General features: G+C 37.5%; 2 protein-coding genes across 3 annotated transcripts in view; one reads left to right on the top strand and one right to left on the bottom strand.

Annotated features, from left to right (window-relative positions):
• Positions 1 to 13,487, bottom strand: part of LOC108047308 — an 81,361-nt gene extending 67,874 nt beyond the window's left edge. For both annotated transcript variants that reach the window (XM_044459859.1, XM_044459860.1), the window contains exons 1-2: positions 13,120 to 13,487; positions 3,427 to 3,540 (exon numbers count right to left, since the gene is read on the bottom strand). In XM_044459859.1, the coding sequence (XP_044315794.1) occupies positions 3,427 to 3,481 (55 nt within the window). In that variant the 5' untranslated portion in view covers positions 3,482 to 3,540; positions 13,120 to 13,487. The remainder of the gene's footprint in view (positions 1 to 3,426; positions 3,541 to 13,119) is intronic.
• A 5,365-nt stretch (positions 13,488 to 18,852) lies between these two features.
• On the top strand, positions 18,853 to 20,302 carry LOC108043916 (phenoloxidase-activating factor 2-like). The gene is made up of 3 exons (XM_017122734.2): positions 18,853 to 19,011; positions 19,075 to 19,116; positions 19,400 to 20,302. Exons 1-3 carry the CDS (start codon positions 18,853 to 18,855, stop codon positions 20,300 to 20,302), a joined length of 1,104 nt encoding a protein of 367 aa, XP_016978223.2.
• The last annotated feature ends 2,767 nt before the right edge of the window (positions 20,303 to 23,069 follow it).

Below are 23,069 nucleotides of genomic sequence, written 5' to 3'. Positions count from 1 at the left end.
ATGGTATTGGCTGGTTGGCTTTTCCGATGGAATGGGGCGGCAATTTATGCGGCTGTCAGTTGCAGGGGCAGCTTGGATTTTTATTGGCACCCGGCACGCAGCCAGAACTCGTTCAGCTTCCTCCCAAGTAATTGCATCGAGCACATAAATCAATTGCATTTTCATGCGACAAGTTTGGCCAACCCTCGATTGTCTGCAAGTGAAGTGAAAGCCAAAAGTAGTTTTCCTCCGGGCCTGTCTCTCATCTTTTTAGCTTGCCCCTCGAGCGTGGCGTAATCAATTGAAATTGCATGCAATGCGTCACTCGCAGAGCTAACCCCGAAAAGTTAAATTCCAAGACTGAGTCCAAAGACGAAGTCAACCCCCTGAAAAGTAAGGAGTATTTTCATTTTCCCCCTTTTATCAGCGCACGTAGAAAGATTATCGGCAACTTCGTTTATGGCTTATCAAATTAAATGATTAATGTTTCCCTATGTTTCCTTTTTTCTCTGACATCGCTCGTTCCTTGAAAATGTCATCAGCAGTTTTCATTTCGGTTTTTCCTATTTTATTTTCTTGCCGGAGTTCAAATGGTTTTCGTGTTGCGGTTGTCGGTGTGGTTTAAGTTTTGTTCAACATTTTATTGACAAAGTTTTGATTGTAGCACGACCTTTATGCTTAGCTGATTTGTGGCTGGGAGAATTGTTTTGAAGCGCTTAGTGTCAATAAGATCCGAGGAATTAAAACTAACCAGTGGATTTGTTTTTATGGGAAATTCAATTGAGTTTGAGGCTCCAGAGAGCAAAGTTGGCAAATACCTCAAACTAATTTATTTATCCAACTCCATATGGGGTTCAACAAGCTAATGTGAATTATCAGAAGATGTTATTGATTTTACTTTATTGAAATTGGTTTGTATTTGTTATATAAACCTAATTGACTTCCCCATAATTAACGCATCGTTTCACATAGGTTCCACAGAAACACAAATTTAGGGTCTTAACTAATGGATATGTTAAGTATGTGAAGTATATATTTAAAGTTAAGTAATTTCCTTTACCATATGGCTGAAATTTAAGTTTAATATGTTTCACAAAGGATCGACTAAAAAAGGTTCACCCACCGAAATCGTCCAACTGCTCAATAATTGTTGTAAAAGGTATAAAATATTTTCACGATTTTTTATGGTGTGAAATATGCATACGTTTAGTTCCTTTATATATCATTTATTGAATATGCGCTAATATGATGGTTTGAAGGATAAATTGAATGCCCTTTGAAAGGCTTGTCATGTTTCAATCATGGTTTCACTTGATTCTGCGCCATTCGTAAAAATTCTCAAAATTCCATCAGGAAAAGTTTTCATCATCCACAGAGCTTATGATCCACATAACACACATCACATTAATCAGTCAGGACAGTGGGACTGACGGACAGACAAATACGCACTGGAAAGTATAACTCATCAGGGCACAAATTACAAAGACAAACGATGACTGACAACCGCAAGGTTTTTTTTTTTTTGGCTCACAAGTGGCGAGTGGTGGCGGAAAAGCGGAAAGGGCAGCGCGGTTGGGGTCACCACTTAGCACCCACAATCCACAGGGCTGCAGCTGAAAAGATGGAGCCAGGGCCTGGGCCATCAGCGTTTTTGTTAATTAAACAAATGCCGCAGTGACATGTGCACATCACGAGAGATGTGATGACTTTGCCGGGGCTTTGGTTTGGTTTGGGCCCCTGCGGTTTATGCATCTGCATTCGTGATATAGGGTCGGAATGTCGGGAGGCTGGGTGGTTATATGGGTGGCTCGGTCGTTGGGTGGTGCCGGATCTACTGCTGAATACCCACTGACAATTCCGCTTGACAAAAGCGCACACAAATAACGGGGGAAAACAGGCGACATCGCTGACAATGGCTCCGCATGCAATTTAATTTATTTCAATTGCAACAGAATTATTACGACAGACGACAAAGTGCCGTCGCAGAGCAATTTGCCCAGCATCCCTTGGCGCCCCTCACCATTGGCCCCCCATCCCTCTCTGTTCCACAAAACCCAGCTTCTTTATCGCTTTTTTAGGAAACTGTTAATAAACAAATTCATGTGCGAAGAAAGTAACCGCAGCGAGCGTCGATTTCAATTAAACAGACGCGTGGCTCCCGTTGCCCCCTCAAGCTGATAATGACCGCAGTGGCGGCGGCGGAGGGGGTTTAATGGAGGGGTCTTGGAACTCCGAACGCCAAAAACTTGCCCAGCTCAGTGGTCAGGAAGCATAATAACTTTATTGCTTAGGGAACGCACAATGGTCGGAAACCGAACCAATGAGAAAAACAAAATATGCAGTCTTATGATAATATAACTATTCTATGAACCTGTGCCGACCAAATTACGGGAAATATTTTTTTAGTTTAAAATCCAAAACTAAAAAAATATATTCAAAAGTTTTTAGTGATTTTGACAGTCTTAAATAAATACATGTTGACGTACTATAATCAATTGTTATAAATCCTAAATATAACCTAAATGTTTTATTTATTAAATTAAATATTTAGTCGGCATAACAAGAATATGTACTTTTTATCATTGATGATTAATGATTTTTTTCAATCGGCATAAAGAAATTGCGTGAATATCGATTAAGAAATCAATGTTGATGGTTGTAAGATTTTATTAATGGTAATTATATTTAAAGTAACCCCTGCTACAATCTGTCGTGATCAACTCCATTGTAATGAAACGCAGTGTAAAGTCCCTGTTCAAGACACCCAATTCCCGGCTGCAATTTCGCAATTCCGCAATTTCGACCCATCGTGGGTGGTTTGGAGCATTCAGTTTCGCCACTGTTGATTTCGTTGTTGTTTTTGTTGTTGTTGCGGCAACAAAACACTTTTATATTTGCTGTTGTTATTGCAGTTTTTGTTGTTGTTTGGCTTGGCCAGTTTCAAGTGTAAATTAATTTATGAGGCACGCCATGGAGCCGGCGCCAGGCTGCGGTCACAGACACCCCCTTTTACCCGCCCATGGAGCGATGGGAGAGGGACATGGAGAAGGGGGGGAAATGTCAGGCAGAGTGTGAAATTTCATATTTGAATACTCGCCAAAACGTTGACAAATGAAGTCTGCATAATTGGCTAACATTTGGTCATGGAATCGGAGAGCCTTTGCGAATATGAATACACTTAATAAAATTATTAAACCGAAAGTAAAGGTGGTTTAGACTTAATAAATTGACATTTATTTATTTCGATTTTATGTCAACTAAAAGTATGTTTTTTAGTGTTCAATTCAAATGATTCAGAACCTCTTTTTTGGAAAACTTCAAGTAAAACGTTTCTAAGAGGTCAAAACATTTTTATATAAAAAATATGGAGACTTAAAATTTTGGGAAATCCCATTTTTCTGAGTGTATGTATAAAAATCGTGTACAATTTAAGTTGATTTTACTCACCTTTCAGTGTGCCGATGAAAAACAGAGCGGCCAGCAAATTGAGTGGGCCAAACATGATGGTTGTTGGTTTCTGTCTGATTTTTGTTTCCAATGGCTTCCTGATCGGTTTGATAACTGCAATGGAAGAAGTTAACAAATAAATATGTAAATAATTATTTATTGCTCTAGACACGCCCGTGAGTCAGTCACTATAAGCGACAGAACAGACGATAGCAATTTGTTTGCTTGTTTGGCCGCACATAATAGAGACATTTTTGGAAAGAGGGTGTGTGTGGTGCGGTGAGCCCAGCCCGGGAAAACAATAGCATTGGCAAGTGCCACGGGCGGAAGAACGCCAGCTGTCACCTGTGATCTGTTACCTGTAACCTGTTACCAGTCACCGGTTCGCTGTCATCATTCAAATGCCGTTTTCCAAAGGGGGCGTGCCACAAATTGCCGATTGACACGGCACCTGACGGTAATCAAAACTACACAAGCACTTTTGGGGGCCACCCTTTAATTCATTTCCCCCCTGCCCTTGGCAATTAAGCCTGGTTTTGTGTTTTGGGCCTGCTAAATTTTCATTACTGTGGCCATTGTCTGACCCTGGAACAGGGGGAATTTGAATTTGAACTCGATTTGGAGCCATGGGTAAAACTAAGCCCACCTTTTTCCCCCTCAATCGTTCAATGATTGTCATCGTAGGTGTGACTAATTGTTGGTCATTTATCTTCTTTGCTTTCTTCTCGAATTTGATTTTTTCTGTGTCCCTCTCTCTCTCTGGCTTTTTTGTTTTTCGGTTTTCCATGGAAGTCATGAATAATTTCCGTTCTAAATGGAAAGGCTAGGCTTTCCCTTTTCTCCCCCTTTTTCTCTCTCCTCGGGTGTCTCTAATTGATAGATAATTGAAGGTCTCGGTGGGGAAAGGGGAGTATTGATCAATTGGCTGTAGATGGGACAGCAGATGATAAATGAATCCCCCTGATTGACTGGGGGATTAGTTGGGGATAAACTTGATCATGAATGGAAATTCTTTGGCTGGGCAGTCAAATGATGTCACCACGGCAACGGTTGTTTAAACTTCTCCTAGAAGATTTCCTGGAAGTTTTGCATTCTTTACTCATTTAATTAAAATTGAAAAGGCTTTAATAGTCCATGTCTTTGCTTAAATTGTTAATTTGGTTTTTTATACATTTGGTTTTTTGTATAATTTTATTATTATTTGTATTTGATATTTATTCATGTGTTTCTAGCAGCTACCATAATTATTCATTTTTATTTCATTGAAATCCATCAGAAACAAGCGTCAATTTATACAAAAAATTTATTATCTTCAATCTAGTTCTAAACTATTTTTGATTACGGCCTAATGATATTTTATAGATTTTGGCAATACATTTATTGAATTTAAAGTCAGTTCTTTTAAGCTGAACATTTTACAGCCACTCAAATTCAACAAATAATAAATATTTATAAAATTTATGCAGACAGGCTCTGTATCTTCAATTGTGATAGAAATTCGTGGCAATGTGTCATGCCAAATAAAAAGAAATATGAGAAATCTCTGACACGAAGTTTTATATATATAAATCTCATGTGGGTCACTAAAACTTTTTGATTGACAAATGCAAAAGACATTTATGGTGCGGATAGAATAAAATCAAATAAATTAGAGCCTCGAATGACTGTCAGAAAGTGTTCGCATGCAGATGTAAGTTTGGGCAATTCCACTGAGCTAAACTCCAACTAGACTGTGACTATATTCCGACTATAATGTGACTTGCATATCCGTGTATCTTTTGTGTCCTTGTATCTGTTCCCCCATCCGTTTGCTTTGTATCTGTTCGCTGGCACCGTAAACAAGTCAACAAGGACCGACTGCCAGGGGCAACAACGCCCCCCTTCCACCCACCCCTCTTTTGCAGGTGGATTTCCCGGCCCCCGCGACAGGTGCACAAAACGGAGCCCTTACATCGTCACACACGACTCATTTTCCTTTCGCTCTCCGCTCCTTTTTTTTCGGTTGCCGGCAAACTAATTTCAAAGCAAATGCGATACTGTCGCAAGTGACTGAGACGACTCCCCAGCCTGTTGTTGGGTTTCCTCCGCTGGTTCAGATGGTTCAGGTGGTTCAGGTGGCTCAGGCTGGGAGTGCTGCTCGTATGTCACCCTGTCAACGATACCCTAACTCAGGTGAATCCTTAGTGACCTCAAAAGTGTTGGTAAGAGTAGAGGTTAGGTAGGTTTATTTATCGGTGGTTTCCTTTTCGTTTTTATTCAAATAATTTGAAACTAATCTTTCAAAAATATTCTTTGATATATTTAAATATTTAGATCATAGTTTAATTGCAGTATTATTTTGATTTAATTCAAATTTATATATTCGCGAGCTGCTGAAATCAATAAATAATGTAATATACATTACTATATCACACTGTGTATCTTATTTAAGAAATATAAATATACACAAAGCATTTTTTTAAATTTTTTCTTTTCTCTTTATTTTATTCTTTTCTTGCTGTGCATTACTACCACGGTTTTATCTAAGCAAACAGATCTTTAACCTTGCGACACACACATGCGTTTTTTCGGAATCTTCATTTGCATAATTCTGTCGTTAAGTGGCGGAAAAGTGTAATCGAATGAACGAGTAGATAGTAGAGCCCCGAGGAATCAAATCCCACAACTGTACTAACCATCAGTAATTAGATTTGCAGGCAAAAAATTAAATTGAAATTTAAAATCAATGGGAAAGTCAGCTTAAAGCCAGCCAAAACTCAGAAAGTGTATTTTTCATTTTGACAATGGGCCATTATAGTCCAAAGTCTGAATAAGACAAAGGAAAAATCCCTACAAGTGAAGGAATACTATAATAGAATGATACTCGAAAAACTTTCGATTTTGCCATTCTGTTTCATTGGGTTTCTAATTGTTTTGAGACCCTGGCAAGTGAAATGTGTGAAAATTCTGTGGGGAATGAAATGTTACTATGGTCTCTACCTCAATGCCTCTTTGCCCTTGGCTATGGAAAATGAAAAGTTATCAATTACCGATCCTTTTTGAGTGATTGACTTTCCCAATTCCCGCCCCTTTTTCGAATGAAAGTCTAGCATATGCCAAAAAATGTTTTGTTTTTCGGTTTTCCCCCCACCATTGTACATTCTCCGAGCTTCTTTAGCTCAGGTTACAATTTCATGGCCCGGAGCATTTTGAGGTAATTGAATTTTGGTTTTTGGCCAAGCAGCTGATGAGTTGGGCATAACTGATGTAGCAAAAATTTTCTAATTACGTGACGGAAAAATGCACAGAATTTCGGTAGGTGCGATCCGGAATATGCTTCGGATAATAAACTATACCTACTCAAAACTAATAATTTATAATTAGCTTTATTTAAATTTTTAATTGATATAACACAATGGTTAAACGAATTATCTTTAAATATTCTCAATTTTGAATAATGCATTGGTAATCATTGAGCAAATCACTTTCCTTCTATTAAGTTTCATTTAAGACTCACACCATCAGATAATGAAAATTAACCCATAACAGCAGCACTTAATTCGATTCACCCACTGAACCACTTGAACTGATTGAAGGCAGATCAAATTGCCCAAATAAAAACCAACAAAATTACGATGATGGGACTTAATTAATAAGTCTGAACAATAAATAACAAAGACATATATATTTCTAAAGATAAATTTAGAAGAGCAGAAATACCATTGCGAGACCAAATAAAGAGGAATGTGTTTTTTTAGAATTTATTACGGTTGTGTGGGAGGGCCACTTGCCGCGTTGCCAAATCGATTTCAAAACTTCATAAACAACCCGGGCGAAGAATCTTCCCTTTGGCAACATTTGAGAAATCTCCGTTCGACCAATAAACTGGGAACAACAAAAACAGCAACGAAATGAATTGAAATTTATAAACAACAAAATGCAGCAGTTTGTGCGCTTTAATTTGTTTATTTTGTGCTAAAGAGCAACACGCATCGAGTGCCATAAAAAATCAACAGGCAGCATAAAAAGCCGAATGGCAGGGGTAAACTTACAGAATTTATAAACTGTGCAAACTCTGGCCGAGAGGCAGCCATAAAAAAGGCAAAAACTGAGGCGAAAGGGAATATTTATGCAAACGTCAATTGGGCTGCAATTGAATTGAGCCACGAGGCATGAGGAATGAAACATGAGGCATGCGGCACGTACTTTCAGATGCCCCATCGAAAGGCGGCATCTCCGCAGAATACTCTTTGCGAAAGTGCTGTTCTGGTCAAACAGTATTTAATATTCAGTATCTAGTTATATTCAACGTTTTAAAAATATCTCTGTATCCATTTATTTATTTCTTTTAATAACACTTTCGCTCTTTTTAAACATATTCGCTTGCAAAAAATTCTAATTTGCTGTTTATATATTTTATTTAGCCTGACACAATTTTAGATTAAAAGGATAATTCGCAAATCAAATTATTTTGTATAATTATTATTCATCAGGTCAGTGGATAACCAATTGCATCAGATATTTACAAAGTTTGATATCTGAAAAAGTCAATTTTAATTTACTGATTATTTCCAAACCAGGGCATTTCCAATTCGTTCGATGAGTTTTCATTTGTATCTTTTATTAGGCGCCCCTTCCGCAGCCCGCCCAAATTGATATACAAGTCAGACAACGTGACGTATGAGTGATGATGCGTGTGAGCCCCCTTTTCGAGCCCCTCCCCCTTTAGCCGCCCACCGTGTAAACATTCAATTCGATGGTAGCAGCATATGATTGCCATATTTGCCATAGCGCCAGTTCCGAAAAGTGTTCGATAAATGGGAAATTAGGTTGCAATGACGCCGGCGCCAATTCGAAAAAAAGGAGGAACAAACGGAAAAGCGAAAAGAGTTTCCACTGGCTTGTTTATGCCCGTAGCAGCCACTTGAGGCAGTTGAAAAACCCCCCCCTCTCCACCTATGGCCAGCGTTTGATTGACTGACGAGCGAACGAGTTGAATGATTGCCTGCTGTACATATTGATTTGCATCTAGTGGATCGCCCATTTGCCGTAATTTGCTTTACACAATGCCATAATTTATTTGATTGATATGCCATATATGAGCAAAGTGTATATATGTCAACTGTATATATACATCGCATGAATTTTAAAATTATTTGCCATGGCTTCTCGCCATTTGTTTGCCGCTAATTTGACTGTCAATCAATCGGTGAATGCAAAAGTTTTTTCTGGGCCATATAAATATTTTTCGCTTGTAAATTCGCCATATATAAATATACAAATTCCCCATTTGTTCAATACAACTCGCTGACGTCCAATGTTTGATTTAATGTATGCATATTTATTGGGATTTAAAAGCAATATTGTTGCTCGGAATAAAACAAATTTCACTTTTATTTTTTTTTGCTTTTCGTTACATGAAATGGATACCTTTGTTTTAGATATTGTTTACCCATAAAAAATTCACTGACATTGTAATTTTTCAGCCCGGCTTTATGTGAAATATTTTTGTAAGTAACGTAAATACATTGGCGGTATATATTTAATGAACCAATGTGTTAAAAGAATGTTGACTTTAGCTTTTTAAAAATAAAGCATTTTTTTGTTGTTTTAATTTACATTTTTATTACTCTCTTGCTATAAATATATAAGAAGATTTTTCAAATTAACTCATGGTAAAAAACAAACATAAAGGCTTCTTTAAAACTTCCGTCTGCAAAACCATTGAAATTCAATATTAACATGCCCCAAAAACTAGAACTAATGAAATAACCAATACAAATATTTACATTAAGTCATCTTCAATAAGTTCAGAACCTGGCCACTTTATGCATCAATTTTTCATTGAATTTCTGAGTTTTATATTTATAATAAACTCAAAACCGGATTTCCATGGAGAGTAGTGAGCTCAAATTAATTGTCGGTGAGTGAGACGAAGATATTTCTTAACAAAATTTTCCAGAGAATGAGAACTTGGGCCGAGGCCATCTCAATTGGGAATATGCCATAAATTTGCAGAAAAATGGAAAACAGAGCAAGGGAAAATACGATTTTACTGTGTAAAATATATTTTTGTGTGTCTTCACTTTTTGGCCCGTAACATCGTCGTCATCGTCATCATCGTCTTGGCCATCATTTATTCATGACAATTTTTGCTTTCACAGCTGCAGCCTGGAAATGCGAAATGAAAATGGAGTCACAACTATGCCGAGTGCTTTGAGGTGAATTTTCCTGCAAATGAAAAACCCACTCATCGATAATGCAGGCGAGAAACCGCAGTAAAATGGGGGTAGAGGAAATATGAAGTAATATTCGTCCCATAAATGAATGAGGAATTTACTTTTTTGGCCAGACAGTATCCGCAGAACAGTAGGAGTTGACTTACAATGGAAAAGATATCCGTTCCAAAAGGTAAATAAAAAGTGCGTATTTTCCATAACTTCAGCTAGCTGACAAGGGGAAGCCCAAAATTCAAACTGTGCAAATGAGTTGGCCACAAAATGTCAGTTACAGACACCTCACCCAATTTTATTTTCCCCTTTCACGAACCGCAAATGCGTCGAAAATTTTGGGGTAGAAAACGACGAGAAGGAGTTGGTTGAAGTTTTCTTTTTCCCATTTCGGGCAAATAAAATCAATCAATTTTTGGTCTGGCAAGTGGCAGTAGCACCAGGGGAAAGCAGCAGCCAAAGCAGCAGTCTAAGTGCTCGTCCGACACTGAAATCTATTTGCCAAGGTGTTGACAAAAAATGTGGTGCCAAAGGGAGGGAAATTGAATAAGTGTAAGGGGGACGGTATGGCTGCTTAAATGCACTTTAAGTAGATCCTCAGATAAGCACGAAGTGACTAAATTGTTACCTAAATCGTTTCAAACGGATTGGTGATTGCCTTTTAAAAAAATTGTCTCCTTAAACATTTTTTGACTTTTATTAAAATTTAAACATATTTTTGATAAACTTGTTCAATGTTATTATGAAAATTGTCTTTTGTATTTAATTTTTTTTTTACGACCAAGGCTTAGAATTCAATACTTAAGGTATCGGTGGAATTCTGTACTCAAACACATATAAAATAATTTTATTGAAATGTTTTGCATACATACAACATCTATTAATTAAACATAGCATTTTTAATTTTGGTTTATTGTATGGCCTAATGCACCTTTAATTTGTTTGGCCTACAGTTCTTCAATTTGTTTGGCAAATAATTTTATTAGCTTTTATTTTAGTGTTAAAAAACAGCTTTCGACCCATGAAATTCATTATTATTACTTTTCAAATTTGTTATCATTGTACATAAAAATAATAATTTATTAAAATTAGCCTAAAAAAGATAAAAATTTCGTACATTTACAAATTGATTTGTATTTTTTTATTTGCAGTGATCCTAACTTTAAAAACATGCTGCAATCTGATATTTTTACCGCTGCTCTAGAGCCTAGTTCCGAGAATTCAAAGCGCTCCCATTGAGACGAGACTCCTTAATAAGTCATCGATTTCCAGGGCAGACGGGACAAACTCACTTTTGAGTTCGGTTCCGTAATTAATAGAATCAACTGGAGAAGCAAACCCTCAAGTGTTGAATGATTTAGCAGCCCCCACTCCAGCCCATCCAGAGTTTTCCTTCCGAAAGCGGCAGGGAATTTTCATTAACAAAAACCGCAATGGGAATGGGAACACACAATTTTCGAGCCCTGTAACGATTTCTGTGTAATTCCCGAAAATAAAAATCAATCAACACGTTCGCTTAATAGACCATCGGCTCTCCGCTCAGATGTAAATGTATCTGCAAGATACATCTTCGGGAATAAGTATTGCACAAAGACAAATTGCTTTTGTCTCTAATTTTAACACGACTTTGACGGGCTCTTCTTCTCTCGACTTTGCTTTAATTTGTTTGCCGTGGGAGTGGAAAAATGTTCACACGGTTAAGGGTTTTTTGTCTACGCTTTTTTTTGTGTATTTCTTGAGTTCTGTTTGGAATTGATTGGCGCACGTTTGCGCGTGGATAAGCAAAAAAAAAAAAAAGAAAAAATAAGTAAATACAAAGGCAGAAACTTTACCCAATAACCAAACAACAAGCGAGAGTAAAAGTAAAAATTTTTTATGGGGGCGCACGAAAAGTGCATTCCGAAAAAATTCACATTTACATTTGGGGTTTTCTCCGCTCTGCTTTATCTTCTTCGGGTTCTTCTGCTGGTTCAATCTTTATTGAATGTCTGCCCGTCGTCTCAAACTTCTTGTTTTTATTTTTTGTTTTTTGGGGCCAGCAGCACTTTGTGGGTGCTTAAAACAGCTGACAGGCCCCACTGACAGATTGATGTATGTTGATTCTCCCATCTCTCCCATTTTCTCTGGTGAATATTTTCCACACTCTTAATGAAAATATTTCTGTTTGTGCTATTTCATTTGACTTTGCGGCCTGTTCAAAGATTTATGTCTTTGCCGGGATTTTCGCCCGTCCTTAACCTGAGTTAATTTTTATTGGAGGGGCTAATAGGGCACGCACCTCGACGTCTCTTAAATCGTTGACAATTGGACTGCTTTTAGGCCGAAATATATTTACGTTTTAGTGGGGGTCTGTTCGACTCGGTGTCTTACAAATTTGGGATTTGTTTGGATGGCGAAAAGGTCAAAATCTGTGTCTTTAAGTCACAGAAAACGAGAATAACAACTAAACGAAAAGTGATCAACGTCGAAGGAAGCTTTATTTTTCTCATTTATTCTCTGGGGAACTTTAAGTATATGCGGGTGGTAAGTGAAACGATTGGGTGAAAAAAGAGGCTTAAAGGTGACATCTCACGTGACTGGATCAACATCTTAATGCTTTGAGAGTGCTTAAGTGTGTAGACAACTTTAGTAAGCACAAAGTTCCTATATTTTTCCATTATAAAAAAATTGAAAAGAAATTAAAATTGTTTTAAGTGTGTTTTTTATTATAATATTAACTATTCCTAATACAATGTTTAGTAAAAATGATTGAAAATAATAAATAAAGTTAAATTATGCAGTTATAGTTGTCATTTAATATGAAATATTTTCCATAAGATATAGGTATATTATACTCATGAAATCTATAATTATTATTTTAAAGAATAATCAAATACATCTATGTAGTTTTAAGACCTTTCTAAAGATCATACTCCCATGATCAACAAAAGCTTTGTTGATTATCAATTCAAACAAATCTTTGTTATCAGTTGAGGAAATGTGAGATTAAGCCTCAGATTTAAGCTACAATCTTAATCTCAATATTGGCTGAGATTAAACCATTTCGACAGTTGTAAATTTATTCAAATCCATTTGCAGTTGCTTGATGTATTCCCGCCAAGGATTTGGCAAATTTTAAACCCATTTTTATCGCACCCAAAGGCAAAAGCAAAACTTGCCAACGCATAAACAAATATGCCAAAAACAGAGCAGAAAAAATATGCGGAAAATCTCGCGCGCCTTCAGTTAAATAAACAAAACAAAGGAAACCCCAAAAAAATGAATTGGTTCCATTTGCTGACCCGAAAAAAGGAGTGAAAAAAGGACAGCCGTCGGAGGTGGGCGGTAGCTTGTTGGGGGCGTGGCGGCTACCCTCATTGTGGGTATTCGTGTTTATCTTTATCTTCCTTTATTTTGGGTGCACTTTTTTACGTTTTGCATAAATATTTTGACAGTCCTCATTTGTTATTGTTATATTTAACATAGCTGGTTTGGATGCACTTACTTTTTGTGTCTTTTTTAAGAGGTTATGATCTTCCTTCCTTCCTAAATGAGCAATTAAGTAAAACACTTTCTTCTAGATCACTTTGTTTTAATTCTGTTTTGAAGGCTGTTTATCAGCTGTTCTCGATCATATTTCGTTTGATATCATTTCGAAAGTTGATTTTTTGAATTCTCAACTGTTACACTAATGCACTTTGCAAACCCACTCATGCACGAGTGGCGTTTTTTGGGGGGTTTTAGTGGGTGGTGTTGTTTGATTTATATTTTTTTTTGTTAACCGGTCACACTCACGCACACTCACACACAGATAACACTGAGGGCAATAGTACCGTTAATCCAAGCGTCCGTGACCTGCGATCCGTTACAATGCTCGCGTCGAAAAAGACTGAACGTATCTTTCGGATACATTCGCTTGGCAGTTTTTTCGTTTGTAGCATAAATGTCAAACAGCCACGAACATGTTGGCCCGAACATGTTGCAGGAGCCTATGTTGTGCGGAAGTATCTTCCTGATTGGCTGGATTTACTTCGCGACCAAGCATAGTTTCCGGTTACAAACATTTCATCGTTTCAAAAATCGAGTGAAAACGAAATAAAATGAGTATGTAAATTACAATTATTTTTGAAAAGATCCGTGAACGCAGCTCCTAAACGTAAGGGTTTAAGTTACACGTTTTTCTTCAATTTTAAATTTTTATTCACATTTCGGATACAAAAAACAAAAACAAACTTTCAATTAAATAACGCGTTGAGTCAAATCTAAATCCAAAATTTTTACGAAATTTTTTGTATTTATAAAACTTTTATAAAACTGTCTTGATTATTAAACGTATATTTTTTGTAATTTCGGAAGTAGAACCGAAGCCAACACGAAGGCAGCCGAAAACTCACAAACTGGCGCCCTCTAGTGCATTTTCTTTGCAACATCAGTCTTATACGCACTTAGCAGCGTTCTAACAGCACTAGTTTGATGAGAGCGGTTCGAAGAGGAGAATCGGTTCGAGGTTGCAGTGCGCTCAAAACGAGTTCGATGACAGCAAAATGGTTGCAACTCCAACCGAGTACGTGGGTGTGTGCGTAGGTCAGGGATAATTAGGATAACAAATTCCGCAAAACGAGCTATACATCAATTTTGTTGTAATAGTCTGATTAAATCTACTTTTAATTTAATCTTATTAATTGTTATATATAGATATTCAAACAAATATATACCCTATTCTTAAAAGGCTCAGTCGATCAAGAATGAACATGACCAACAAAAATATTCTTCCTGCCGTTTTATGACCTCTTACTGATAAGCAGGTACCGATCTTCTAAGGTATAGGGATATGTGACTATTAATAGGTAGAAAAATAGATTATTACCCAAAACGTTTGGTCCAAAAATATCAAAGGCGATCAAATTCAATAGGAACCTTTAAATGAATAAGACAATTTGTTCATAAAATTAATTGTTTAATATATACATACAAAATATTGAAAGCTTAAATGCAATGCGTGCTTATTAAGAAAATAAGTAATTTTTATTAAACGAAATATAAGATAAGGAATAAAACTCTAGCACCTAATAAACAGAATACCATCGTCACACATCGGTGCATAAACTAACCCACTTTATGGAGCACCTTCGTATCCTATAACTTGAAAACTAAGGCGATTGCCATCTTGCCCCCGAATTCCCCATTGAGAAATGCCGCAGGAAAATCTCCTGACCATACCTACTTATAATGTAAATAGCAGCACGCCCATAAAATAATTTGCCCCGACTTACAAATAACCCAAGAAAGAGGCAGCAACAAATTTAACACTTAATTGTATTAGCAGGCACAGACATACAGAAAGGGAGGGATATGTATGAAGGGCATGGGGTAATCCCAGGCAAAACCAAATCCGGACGCGTGTCCAGTTTGTTGTTGTTTGCTTAGACAGTTTAGGGCCCGCACAAAGGACCAATACAAAAAGGGGCTATAAGGCCAAGAAAACAAAACCGAGAGGGCAGAGATTGAAACGGGGAAAGATAGGGAGGTGCGCCCCGGTTTGATTGATGATTTTATGACATTGTTTACTCAAGTGATGATGAGAAGAGTAAGCAGATAGCCAGCCGGCCATCCTTTGTGTCCTTTCAAGCCGGTGTCGAGTGAGACTCGCTCCTCGGTCTCGGACTCGGACCCTCCTAATAATTCCCCAGCGCCCACACCACACTCTCCCTTTTTTATGGCTCTTCCCCGGAATGCTATCAATCTTTTGCTTATTAGGGATAATATTACAATTACTTGTAAGTGAGATAAGCCCCAGGGCAGCGCAGAGTCCTTAGTCGAAGTCAGGGTTCGGGATTCGGGTTTATCCGGGGCTCGCCTTGGGTTAAGTGTTCAAGTGTTCGCTTTGATCTCGGGATGAGTGCGAGTGTGTTGTGTGTAAACAGATATCGGTTCAAGTGAAGAAGCCAAATGATTGACAAGATAGTGCAGGAGAGGGTCTTCCCATTCGAGGAAGAACAAATTCGAGGCGCCTATGCTGATTGTTCTGACTAAAACATGCCGCCAAACAGATTTAATTACATTCCGGGCACTCATTCAATCCCACCTAAAGCAAAAAATTATTAAGTTTTCTTTATTAAAAAACATTGCATTGATCGCCAATTAATTCTTATCATTTTTAATACAAACATTTCAATAGAAACATTCATTCATAAATACAAAATTCTTTAATTTGTCAGTATAGAAACCTTATTATTTGATTTCTAGTTTAAACTTAGGGAAAGTTTTATAAATGTTTAATGTTCTTTATTCCATTGGTGTATACATTAATCATTTTGAATTATTTTTCTATTTCCTTTTCTAACATTAGTGATCTCATTCTTCACACACCGTTCTCTTCCATTTTCTAAGCCTCCGAAAATAATGAAACTAGTAGCACCTTTTCGGGCTCCTCTCACCTGTCTCATCTCAATTCAACCTGTTTCAATTTAGTCATAAACTCTGGCATATATACCTGCAGCCAGAAACACCCGCAGGTTTCAGTTGAGCGTTGTGTTTTGTGTTCCGTCGGTTTGGTTAGGAAGCCAGCTGGTTCCATGGTCACTACACCGCCGCATGTCCTTTATCCTTTTGTCCTGGCCTGGTTTGATGATAAATTAGACGAAGAGACATGAGACGAGGGCAGGGCAGACAGCATTTGCGGCTCTTTAGTTGGCCTAACCGGCGTTTACCTTTCTTTCGCCTTTCTTTTTCTGCTCCCCTCTTTTTTATTGCTATATTATGGCCTTCGAGACAGAGTACTGTCTTGTGCCAGGAATCGCCATCAAACTGGATGTGTTTCGTTTGTGTTTGAGTAGAAGTAACGGAGCCGATGAGTGGTTACATCACCGGTTAATGGCCCAGGTAATTGCCCAGTAAATTTGTCATTCGTGTTCTGTCGTATTGCAATAATTATTATGTATTTTTTGTAATTCTTATCAGCTTGGTCTCAAAGTGTTATTTTCTATATTTACAATTTAAGTTGAAAAGCAACTGTTTTGTTTCAAAAGTTGGGTATAACATTTAAATAACAAGAATAAGTAAAAATAAATTTGTACAAAGCGTTTTACTTGTTATAATGTTTCTGCATCTAAAACTTAAAGTAGGGTTTGTTTAACTAGTTTTTGAAATAGACTGTAATAATGATTTATTTTTACAAAGTTATTTGGAATAACGTGGATTCATTTGAAAGGATAAATTTCAAATTGAAGCCGGAAAAACTGATCCCCATGACACGTGTCAAGGAGCGACAAACCCTAGGCGTATTCCCCATTTGTTCTCGATTTCTCATCAGCTGCTGCTGTTCTCCCCAGCAATAAAAAAAAGATCAACCTTGAACCGCACAACAATAAAAATTAAAACACGTTTTCGATCCGTGGAAGGACTTCTCTTTTTCCGAAACGGGGATGGATTTGGTATTTGAACACATGTCAAGCTGTCAATGTTTATCTATTTTGGGGAAGGTGCCTATCTCTTCTCTCTCCTTTTCTCCTTCAACTCTCCACGTGAAGTGGCAGCCGTGAATTGAGGATTATCGGGCGTCTTGTTGATTTATGGCCAGGCAAACACCCACAAAATGTACCAAAATTCGAGTCAAAATGTGATTGAAAACTGATAAGCCACATAGGATTGCCTCTGGCTTCGAGGGGGGCGGGGGGTGTGGATATATACGAAGGTGTAAAGGGGGCTGAAAGGGGTTGTAAAGGGGGTTATTAGTGTAACTGTCAGCTGGGCGAAAGTGTTGAGTGCACGTCCATCAAACTTGGTCTGCGGTCAGTGGACTGGGATTTAGATTGGGGAATTCACAGGGAGGCATTGCGATATTCCCCATGTTTTGTCCAGACTGTACACAGGCAAACAAATTTCTTTGAAATCGCAATATTCCATTTCTTTAACTCTTGATATAATAAGAAAACAAATTTTAATTTTATATAGATCTTGGCAAAAGGAAAATATTGAAAAAATTTAAAAAATTCGACTGATAATAATTTAATAGCTAAAAAATTAACTCTTATCTTAAAATTTAAAATAGACTTTATTTTTAGTTTTATAATTATTTATAATTTCATTGCTTAAAATATTTTGATTTCGTAATAAGAATTTAAACAGCGAGTGAACACTTAAATAGTTATAAGAACCTTGAATTAAATGTTATTATTGGCAGTAAATTATAAATTCAAATGTGTGCATTAAAAATTTGAATATACTGCATAATATTTTTAAATAGGACAGTAGCAATCATAAATTTTATAAGTAAAAAACTATAAAAAAATTTCTAGAACTCTTAAAATAATAAATAAATAATAGATCAGAAAAATAATAGATTAAGGTAATACACAATAAATAAGTGTATTGTGTTGTTCATAGTTTTCCCGTGCACCGAGTGGGTTAGGAATGCTGATGCCTTAATTTACCACTAATTTGTGCTTATCTCGCCGCAGTCCCCTGACAACTTTGTGCCACATGCTACGCCCGACTTGGGCGGCAGCTGGAGCTGCTTCAGAGGCCTGGGAACGGGGAGTTCCGTGGGGAAGCCCCACTTGCAACCGATGCAAATCGCTTTAGCAACGCCTGTTTATGGGAAATTGCGCTCGGCTAGGCAATCTGGAAGCCGACCAAGCCCCAAGCCTGAAACCGGACATCACTCAAGCATTTATCAAGCATTAGCATTTGGGTTCTGGGAACAAAGACGACAGCCCCTTATATAGAACTTGTTGGCAATTGCGGCAGGTGATGGGAAAGTAAATTTAAACTTTTAAAAGCAATATATGTCCAACGCCAAAAATATATTTGATTGTCGATAGCTATTTAAGGCCTTTTCCAAGAAATTGTATAATGTATTTTTTTCAACGATTTTACAAATTTATACGACTTTGGGAAATTTTTGCAAATAAAAAATCTAATAAAAAGTTTATTGATAACTTTTACTTTTTCTTATCACGTACAGGTCAAAACTTGAATTACACATAAACCTCAAAACAGTAAAAGCTCAATTCGCACAGATAAGACGAAAATGTCATGAATTATTTGTTTTTATACATTTGCATTATAATTAAGATGATTCAATGCGAAACATACTTTTTAAGATCTTAGAACAATGGTATACATACACACATGTATATATTGAAGCTGATAATGATAATATAAAGCTAATGAGGTCTGCTGCTTATAAAATAGCTAGCCTATCTGTCTTTAAGTCAATCAATTTTCGGTCGCAGACATGGGACATTTCTGGACAACCGCAGCTCTTATTTTAAGCTGCATCCTTTTGGGTGAAGCCTGTAATTCCTGTGTTTCTAGAGAAGTCTGCTTAAAAAGTGACGACATAAATTCTGTGAGATGTGCTCCCCATCTAGTCTGTTGTGAAATTCTCCACGAAGTAAGTTTATTGAGATACCATGTGAGCTTAGATTAATAGCTAACCACTTTTGATTATTCGCAGTATTTTACATGGGATTTGACTGGAAATAATAATGAGCCAGAAGTAAGTTTTTATACCCTTGCGAAGGTTTTAGAATTAGTTCAAAAGTGAAAATGAAACGGGACGGGCCGGATCGGCTGACTATATCATACAGCTTAGCAATCGCGAATAAAAATACAGATATTTTTTAGGCTATCAAAATTACGGCTTTACATTTATACGAATACAAAAAATTAAAAGCACCGAAATCGAAATATAATATAATCCATTTTTGTTTGCTTATTTTCTTGTTAAAACTAACTTTTGTGCAAAATACTTCAAGTTAACTGTTTTTGATGATTCGCAGAGATCAACAACAGCGGAGCCAATAATACCCTACCCAGGATTCAGGACATTCAGAACAGAGGAAGGACTGAGCATTCCATTCGGATTATCAACAGACGGCCTGAGCAATCCAAACGGTTTGGATGCCACCAAGTATATGACCAATGAGCAATCAAGGCCCGGACAGTTTCCCTGGGTGATGGCTCTGTTCGACACAGATAAGTACTTTGCGGGCGGTTCCCTGATTAGATCAGATGTTGTCCTCACAGCTGCCCACAAGCTAAGGAACAAGTACGCCAATCAAATAGTGGTCAGAGCTGGCGAATGGGACATGGGCTGCCAAACAGAGAGTTTTAGTCATGATGAACGTGAAGTATACGAGATAACGCTCCACGAAAACTTCGAATTTAAAACTGGTGCCAACAACGTAGCGCTTCTCTTCCTAACCAGGCCTTTTGTTTTAAACAATCACATCAGAATCATCCCGATCCCGGAGCCAGGAAATTCGTACGATGGACGTCGCTGCACGGTTGCCGGTTGGGGTAAGACAAAGGAAAGTGATCTAGATAACTCCAGCATTCTCAAGAAAGTCGAGCTACCAATGCTGAGGAGAGACCAATGTGAGGAACAGTTGAGGAGAACGAGGTTGGGCTGGAACTTTAAGCTGCCTGAGAGTTTTGTTTGCGCCGGAGGTGAACCTGGCAAGGATGCCTGCGTAGGAGATGGAGGATCTCCTTTATTCTGCGCCAAGGGACAATCAGATCGCTACGAGCAGGTCGGCATCGTAACCTGGGGCATGGGATGTGGAGTGGGTGGTGTTCCCGCAACTTACACGAATGTGGCTATGTTCAACGAGTGGATTACCGAAAAAATGCTACCTTTTGTCTACAGAAAAGGACAGGCAACGGTTTCACCAGTACGCTAATATAAGGTCTTTGCACTAGCAGACAGACAGATAACCTCAGATGTTATCTCTAAAAAAATAAAACAAATTCTAATAAATATTGTTTTTGGAATTTTTTTGTTCTTAATTTATATTTGATGAATAAATGTTATGGGCTTTGCTTGAAAGCTTTTTATTGTGGTTATGGAAGTGCCCCATTAAGCCCCATTTAATTAAATGTCCTTCTGAGATTTGAGAAAGAAACGAGGAGTCCAAGCATGTTCCACTTAAAGTAAACGATTTGCAAACACTTAAATGTATTTAAGCCATTAAGTGTCTTTGTTTAGTTTTCTGTGTAAGCCTTTTAATCAACTTTATTAATATTAATAAGCCGGAAAGCAGGCAAAAAGGAGATGCGAGAAACAATGCTAAAACATTCGTCAACAATTATACAATTACACTCCAGGCCAAATTGCCCGAAGAGAAGCTGAGAAACGGAGCTCTTAATGGTAATTCACTTAAATAATCATTAGTCAAACAATTTCAGGGGCCAACAACAAGTACAGCAACCCTTTCCCCAGCAACCGCAAAAAGTGGAATAATGTGGGGAATAATGTATTCTTTTTGTTCCTCTTGTTGTTGTGGTTCTTATTTATAGCTCGAAATTCGGCCAGGAATTGTATTTTATGCTCTCGGGGGTTGCTTCCTGGTCCTGAGCTTTGGTTTTGTATTGGGTTGGGTTTTACTCTTGCAAAAGCCACTTCAATTGAAATTCAAGTGCTCACTTCATTACCACTTAATTTCTGACGCTGCGACGCGTTGGACCCAATCAAAAAGTAAGAGGGGTTTCCTTTAGGAATAGCAAGATTGGAATCGTATATGTACATTTAAAAATAGCAAACTCACAGTGTGCATTTTAACAAACAAATCAGTTGAGATGTTTCATTTTTTTTTTCATTATTACAGCTTTTACAAAAATTAACAATCATTTTTCAGAAAGTTAGGACAGTCCTCAGGTCAAATTTTATTTTTTTCCTAATTATAGCTTCTACAAAAATTAACAATCATTTTTCAGAAAGTTAGGACAATCCTCATGTCAAATTTTATTTGGGTGCAGCACATATCAAAAACCTTACTTGCAATCATTTTGCCAGGAGTAACCAAATACGCTATTTCTCAGCTTTCTTTGGGCAGCAATTATTCAATTATTTGGAAAAGCCATAACCAACCCCAGAAGACCCGGACAATAGCTCTTTTGTTCTCATTATCATCAACTTTGGCCTCAAACCGATTCCTGGCAGCCAGACAAACACTTTTCCTTTCCTCGATTGTGTGCATTCGCCTGCCCGCTTCCCGTTTCCACCTCCCACTCCCACTCCCCCATCTGCGGCCCCTCTCAAGGACACACACACACACACATGGGCTGACTAACCACAACCACGCCCACAGCTGTAACCGCCTCCTCCCCCGCTTTTCCAGGACCAAAGGCACGCGACATACCAAATGACTCAGCAATCGAAAAGTTCAACAAACCTGGGACTGACCATAAACTATAACAACAAAAAAACGAAGGGAAGAATGGTAAGGCAGGAATCTAAATAGTGGCAAACATGCATTGGGAATTGACATTTATGACCCGGCATAAAAACCATATTTGTGCCGACCTGGCCATGTGTTGTGGGCCAGCTTGACTTTCGGCTTGGCTTGATTCCTTGTCCTGGTCACGCGTCTGTCTGAATTTTCCTCCCCTGGTTTTCTTGCCAGACAATTGCCGATGAAAGTGAAAAATATACCCAAGCATAATCAGCAAATATGAGTTTTATTCGAAATTACAGATATCCTGGAATATTTTAGGAACTAAGGTATACTTAAAATATAATCATATTCAATAGGATTTAAAAAAGAGGATTAAAAAAAGTTATTTTTTCTTTTAATTCCATCACCAACCTTTAATTTGAATCAATTTTTTATTTATATGCCCTATTAAAACGTTTATAAAATGTAAGACCAATGTAAAAACATTGGTAATCGTATTTTTGGTAAGACTAATTATCTAAGTGAAAAGGTTAATTATTATTAAATAAGCATAACAAAAAAATGTTTATAAGGTTCAAGAAGTCCCAAGATCAAAGGATTTCCCTCCTAAAAAAAATTATTTTTTGTCAATACCCAATATACCCTAAATGTAAAATAGGGAACCAAGAAAAAAACTGCAACACAATTCATATTTAAACAGGGTCACAACAATGGAACTGAGCTGAAAAACCGAAGGCAGACTAACTGCAAATTGTGTGGGTGACTGACTGAAGCCTGGAATAAGGAGGGAGCGAGTGGGAGGAGAACAGGGCGAGAAAGGGAGGGAGCATGTGACGTGCCGACAGGGTGTGTTATGTCCCTGTCCCCATCCCCCACCATCACCCCTCTCTCTCACTCTTCCTCTCCCTCTTTCGCTGTTGTTGTCATGCCATTGCAGACTTAATTAATTTCAGCACGCAAAAAGCTGCAACTGCCACTCAAAAGTTATTCATAATAATCCAAATGATTCATGACAATAAAATGCACAAATTGAACCGTAATTTTTTCTCGACTTTTCTCATTGTGGTTTTCACTTGTAAATGCATAAAAAGTGGTTAAAGTAAATTAGCAGACACTGTTTCGTTCTTACATATATAATTTTTTAACGTTTATTTCACCCGCTTCCTAAAGCATGAATTCAAAAAAGTTCTTATACTCAATTTTTTTCATTAATAATTTAAATTATAAAATATTTTTCTGTAGCTTGAACAAATATTATTATTTTATTATTATA

This window comes from Drosophila rhopaloa, unplaced genomic scaffold (assembly GCF_018152115.1).
Source record: "Drosophila rhopaloa isolate 14029-0021.01 unplaced genomic scaffold, ASM1815211v1 contig_2, whole genome shotgun sequence".
In the NCBI taxonomy this organism is placed as follows: Eukaryota; Metazoa; Arthropoda; class Insecta; order Diptera; family Drosophilidae; genus Drosophila; species Drosophila rhopaloa.
The sequence above is the reverse complement of the archived record's forward strand: the minus strand, read 5'-3'. Positions and strand labels throughout refer to the sequence as shown.

Excerpts from the sequence above, each read along its gene's own strand:
- LOC108043916 (XM_017122734.2), top strand. The coding sequence starts at position 18,853 with ATGGGACATTTCTGGACAACCGCAGCTCTTATTTTAAGCTGCATCCTT. Across the intron at positions 19,012-19,074 it reads GTTGTGAAATTCTCCACGAA|TATTTTACATGGGATTTGAC; the intron begins GTAAGTTTATTG and ends GATTATTCGCAG. Across the intron at positions 19,117-19,399 it reads GAAATAATAATGAGCCAGAA|AGATCAACAACAGCGGAGCC; the intron begins GTAAGTTTTTAT and ends GATGATTCGCAG.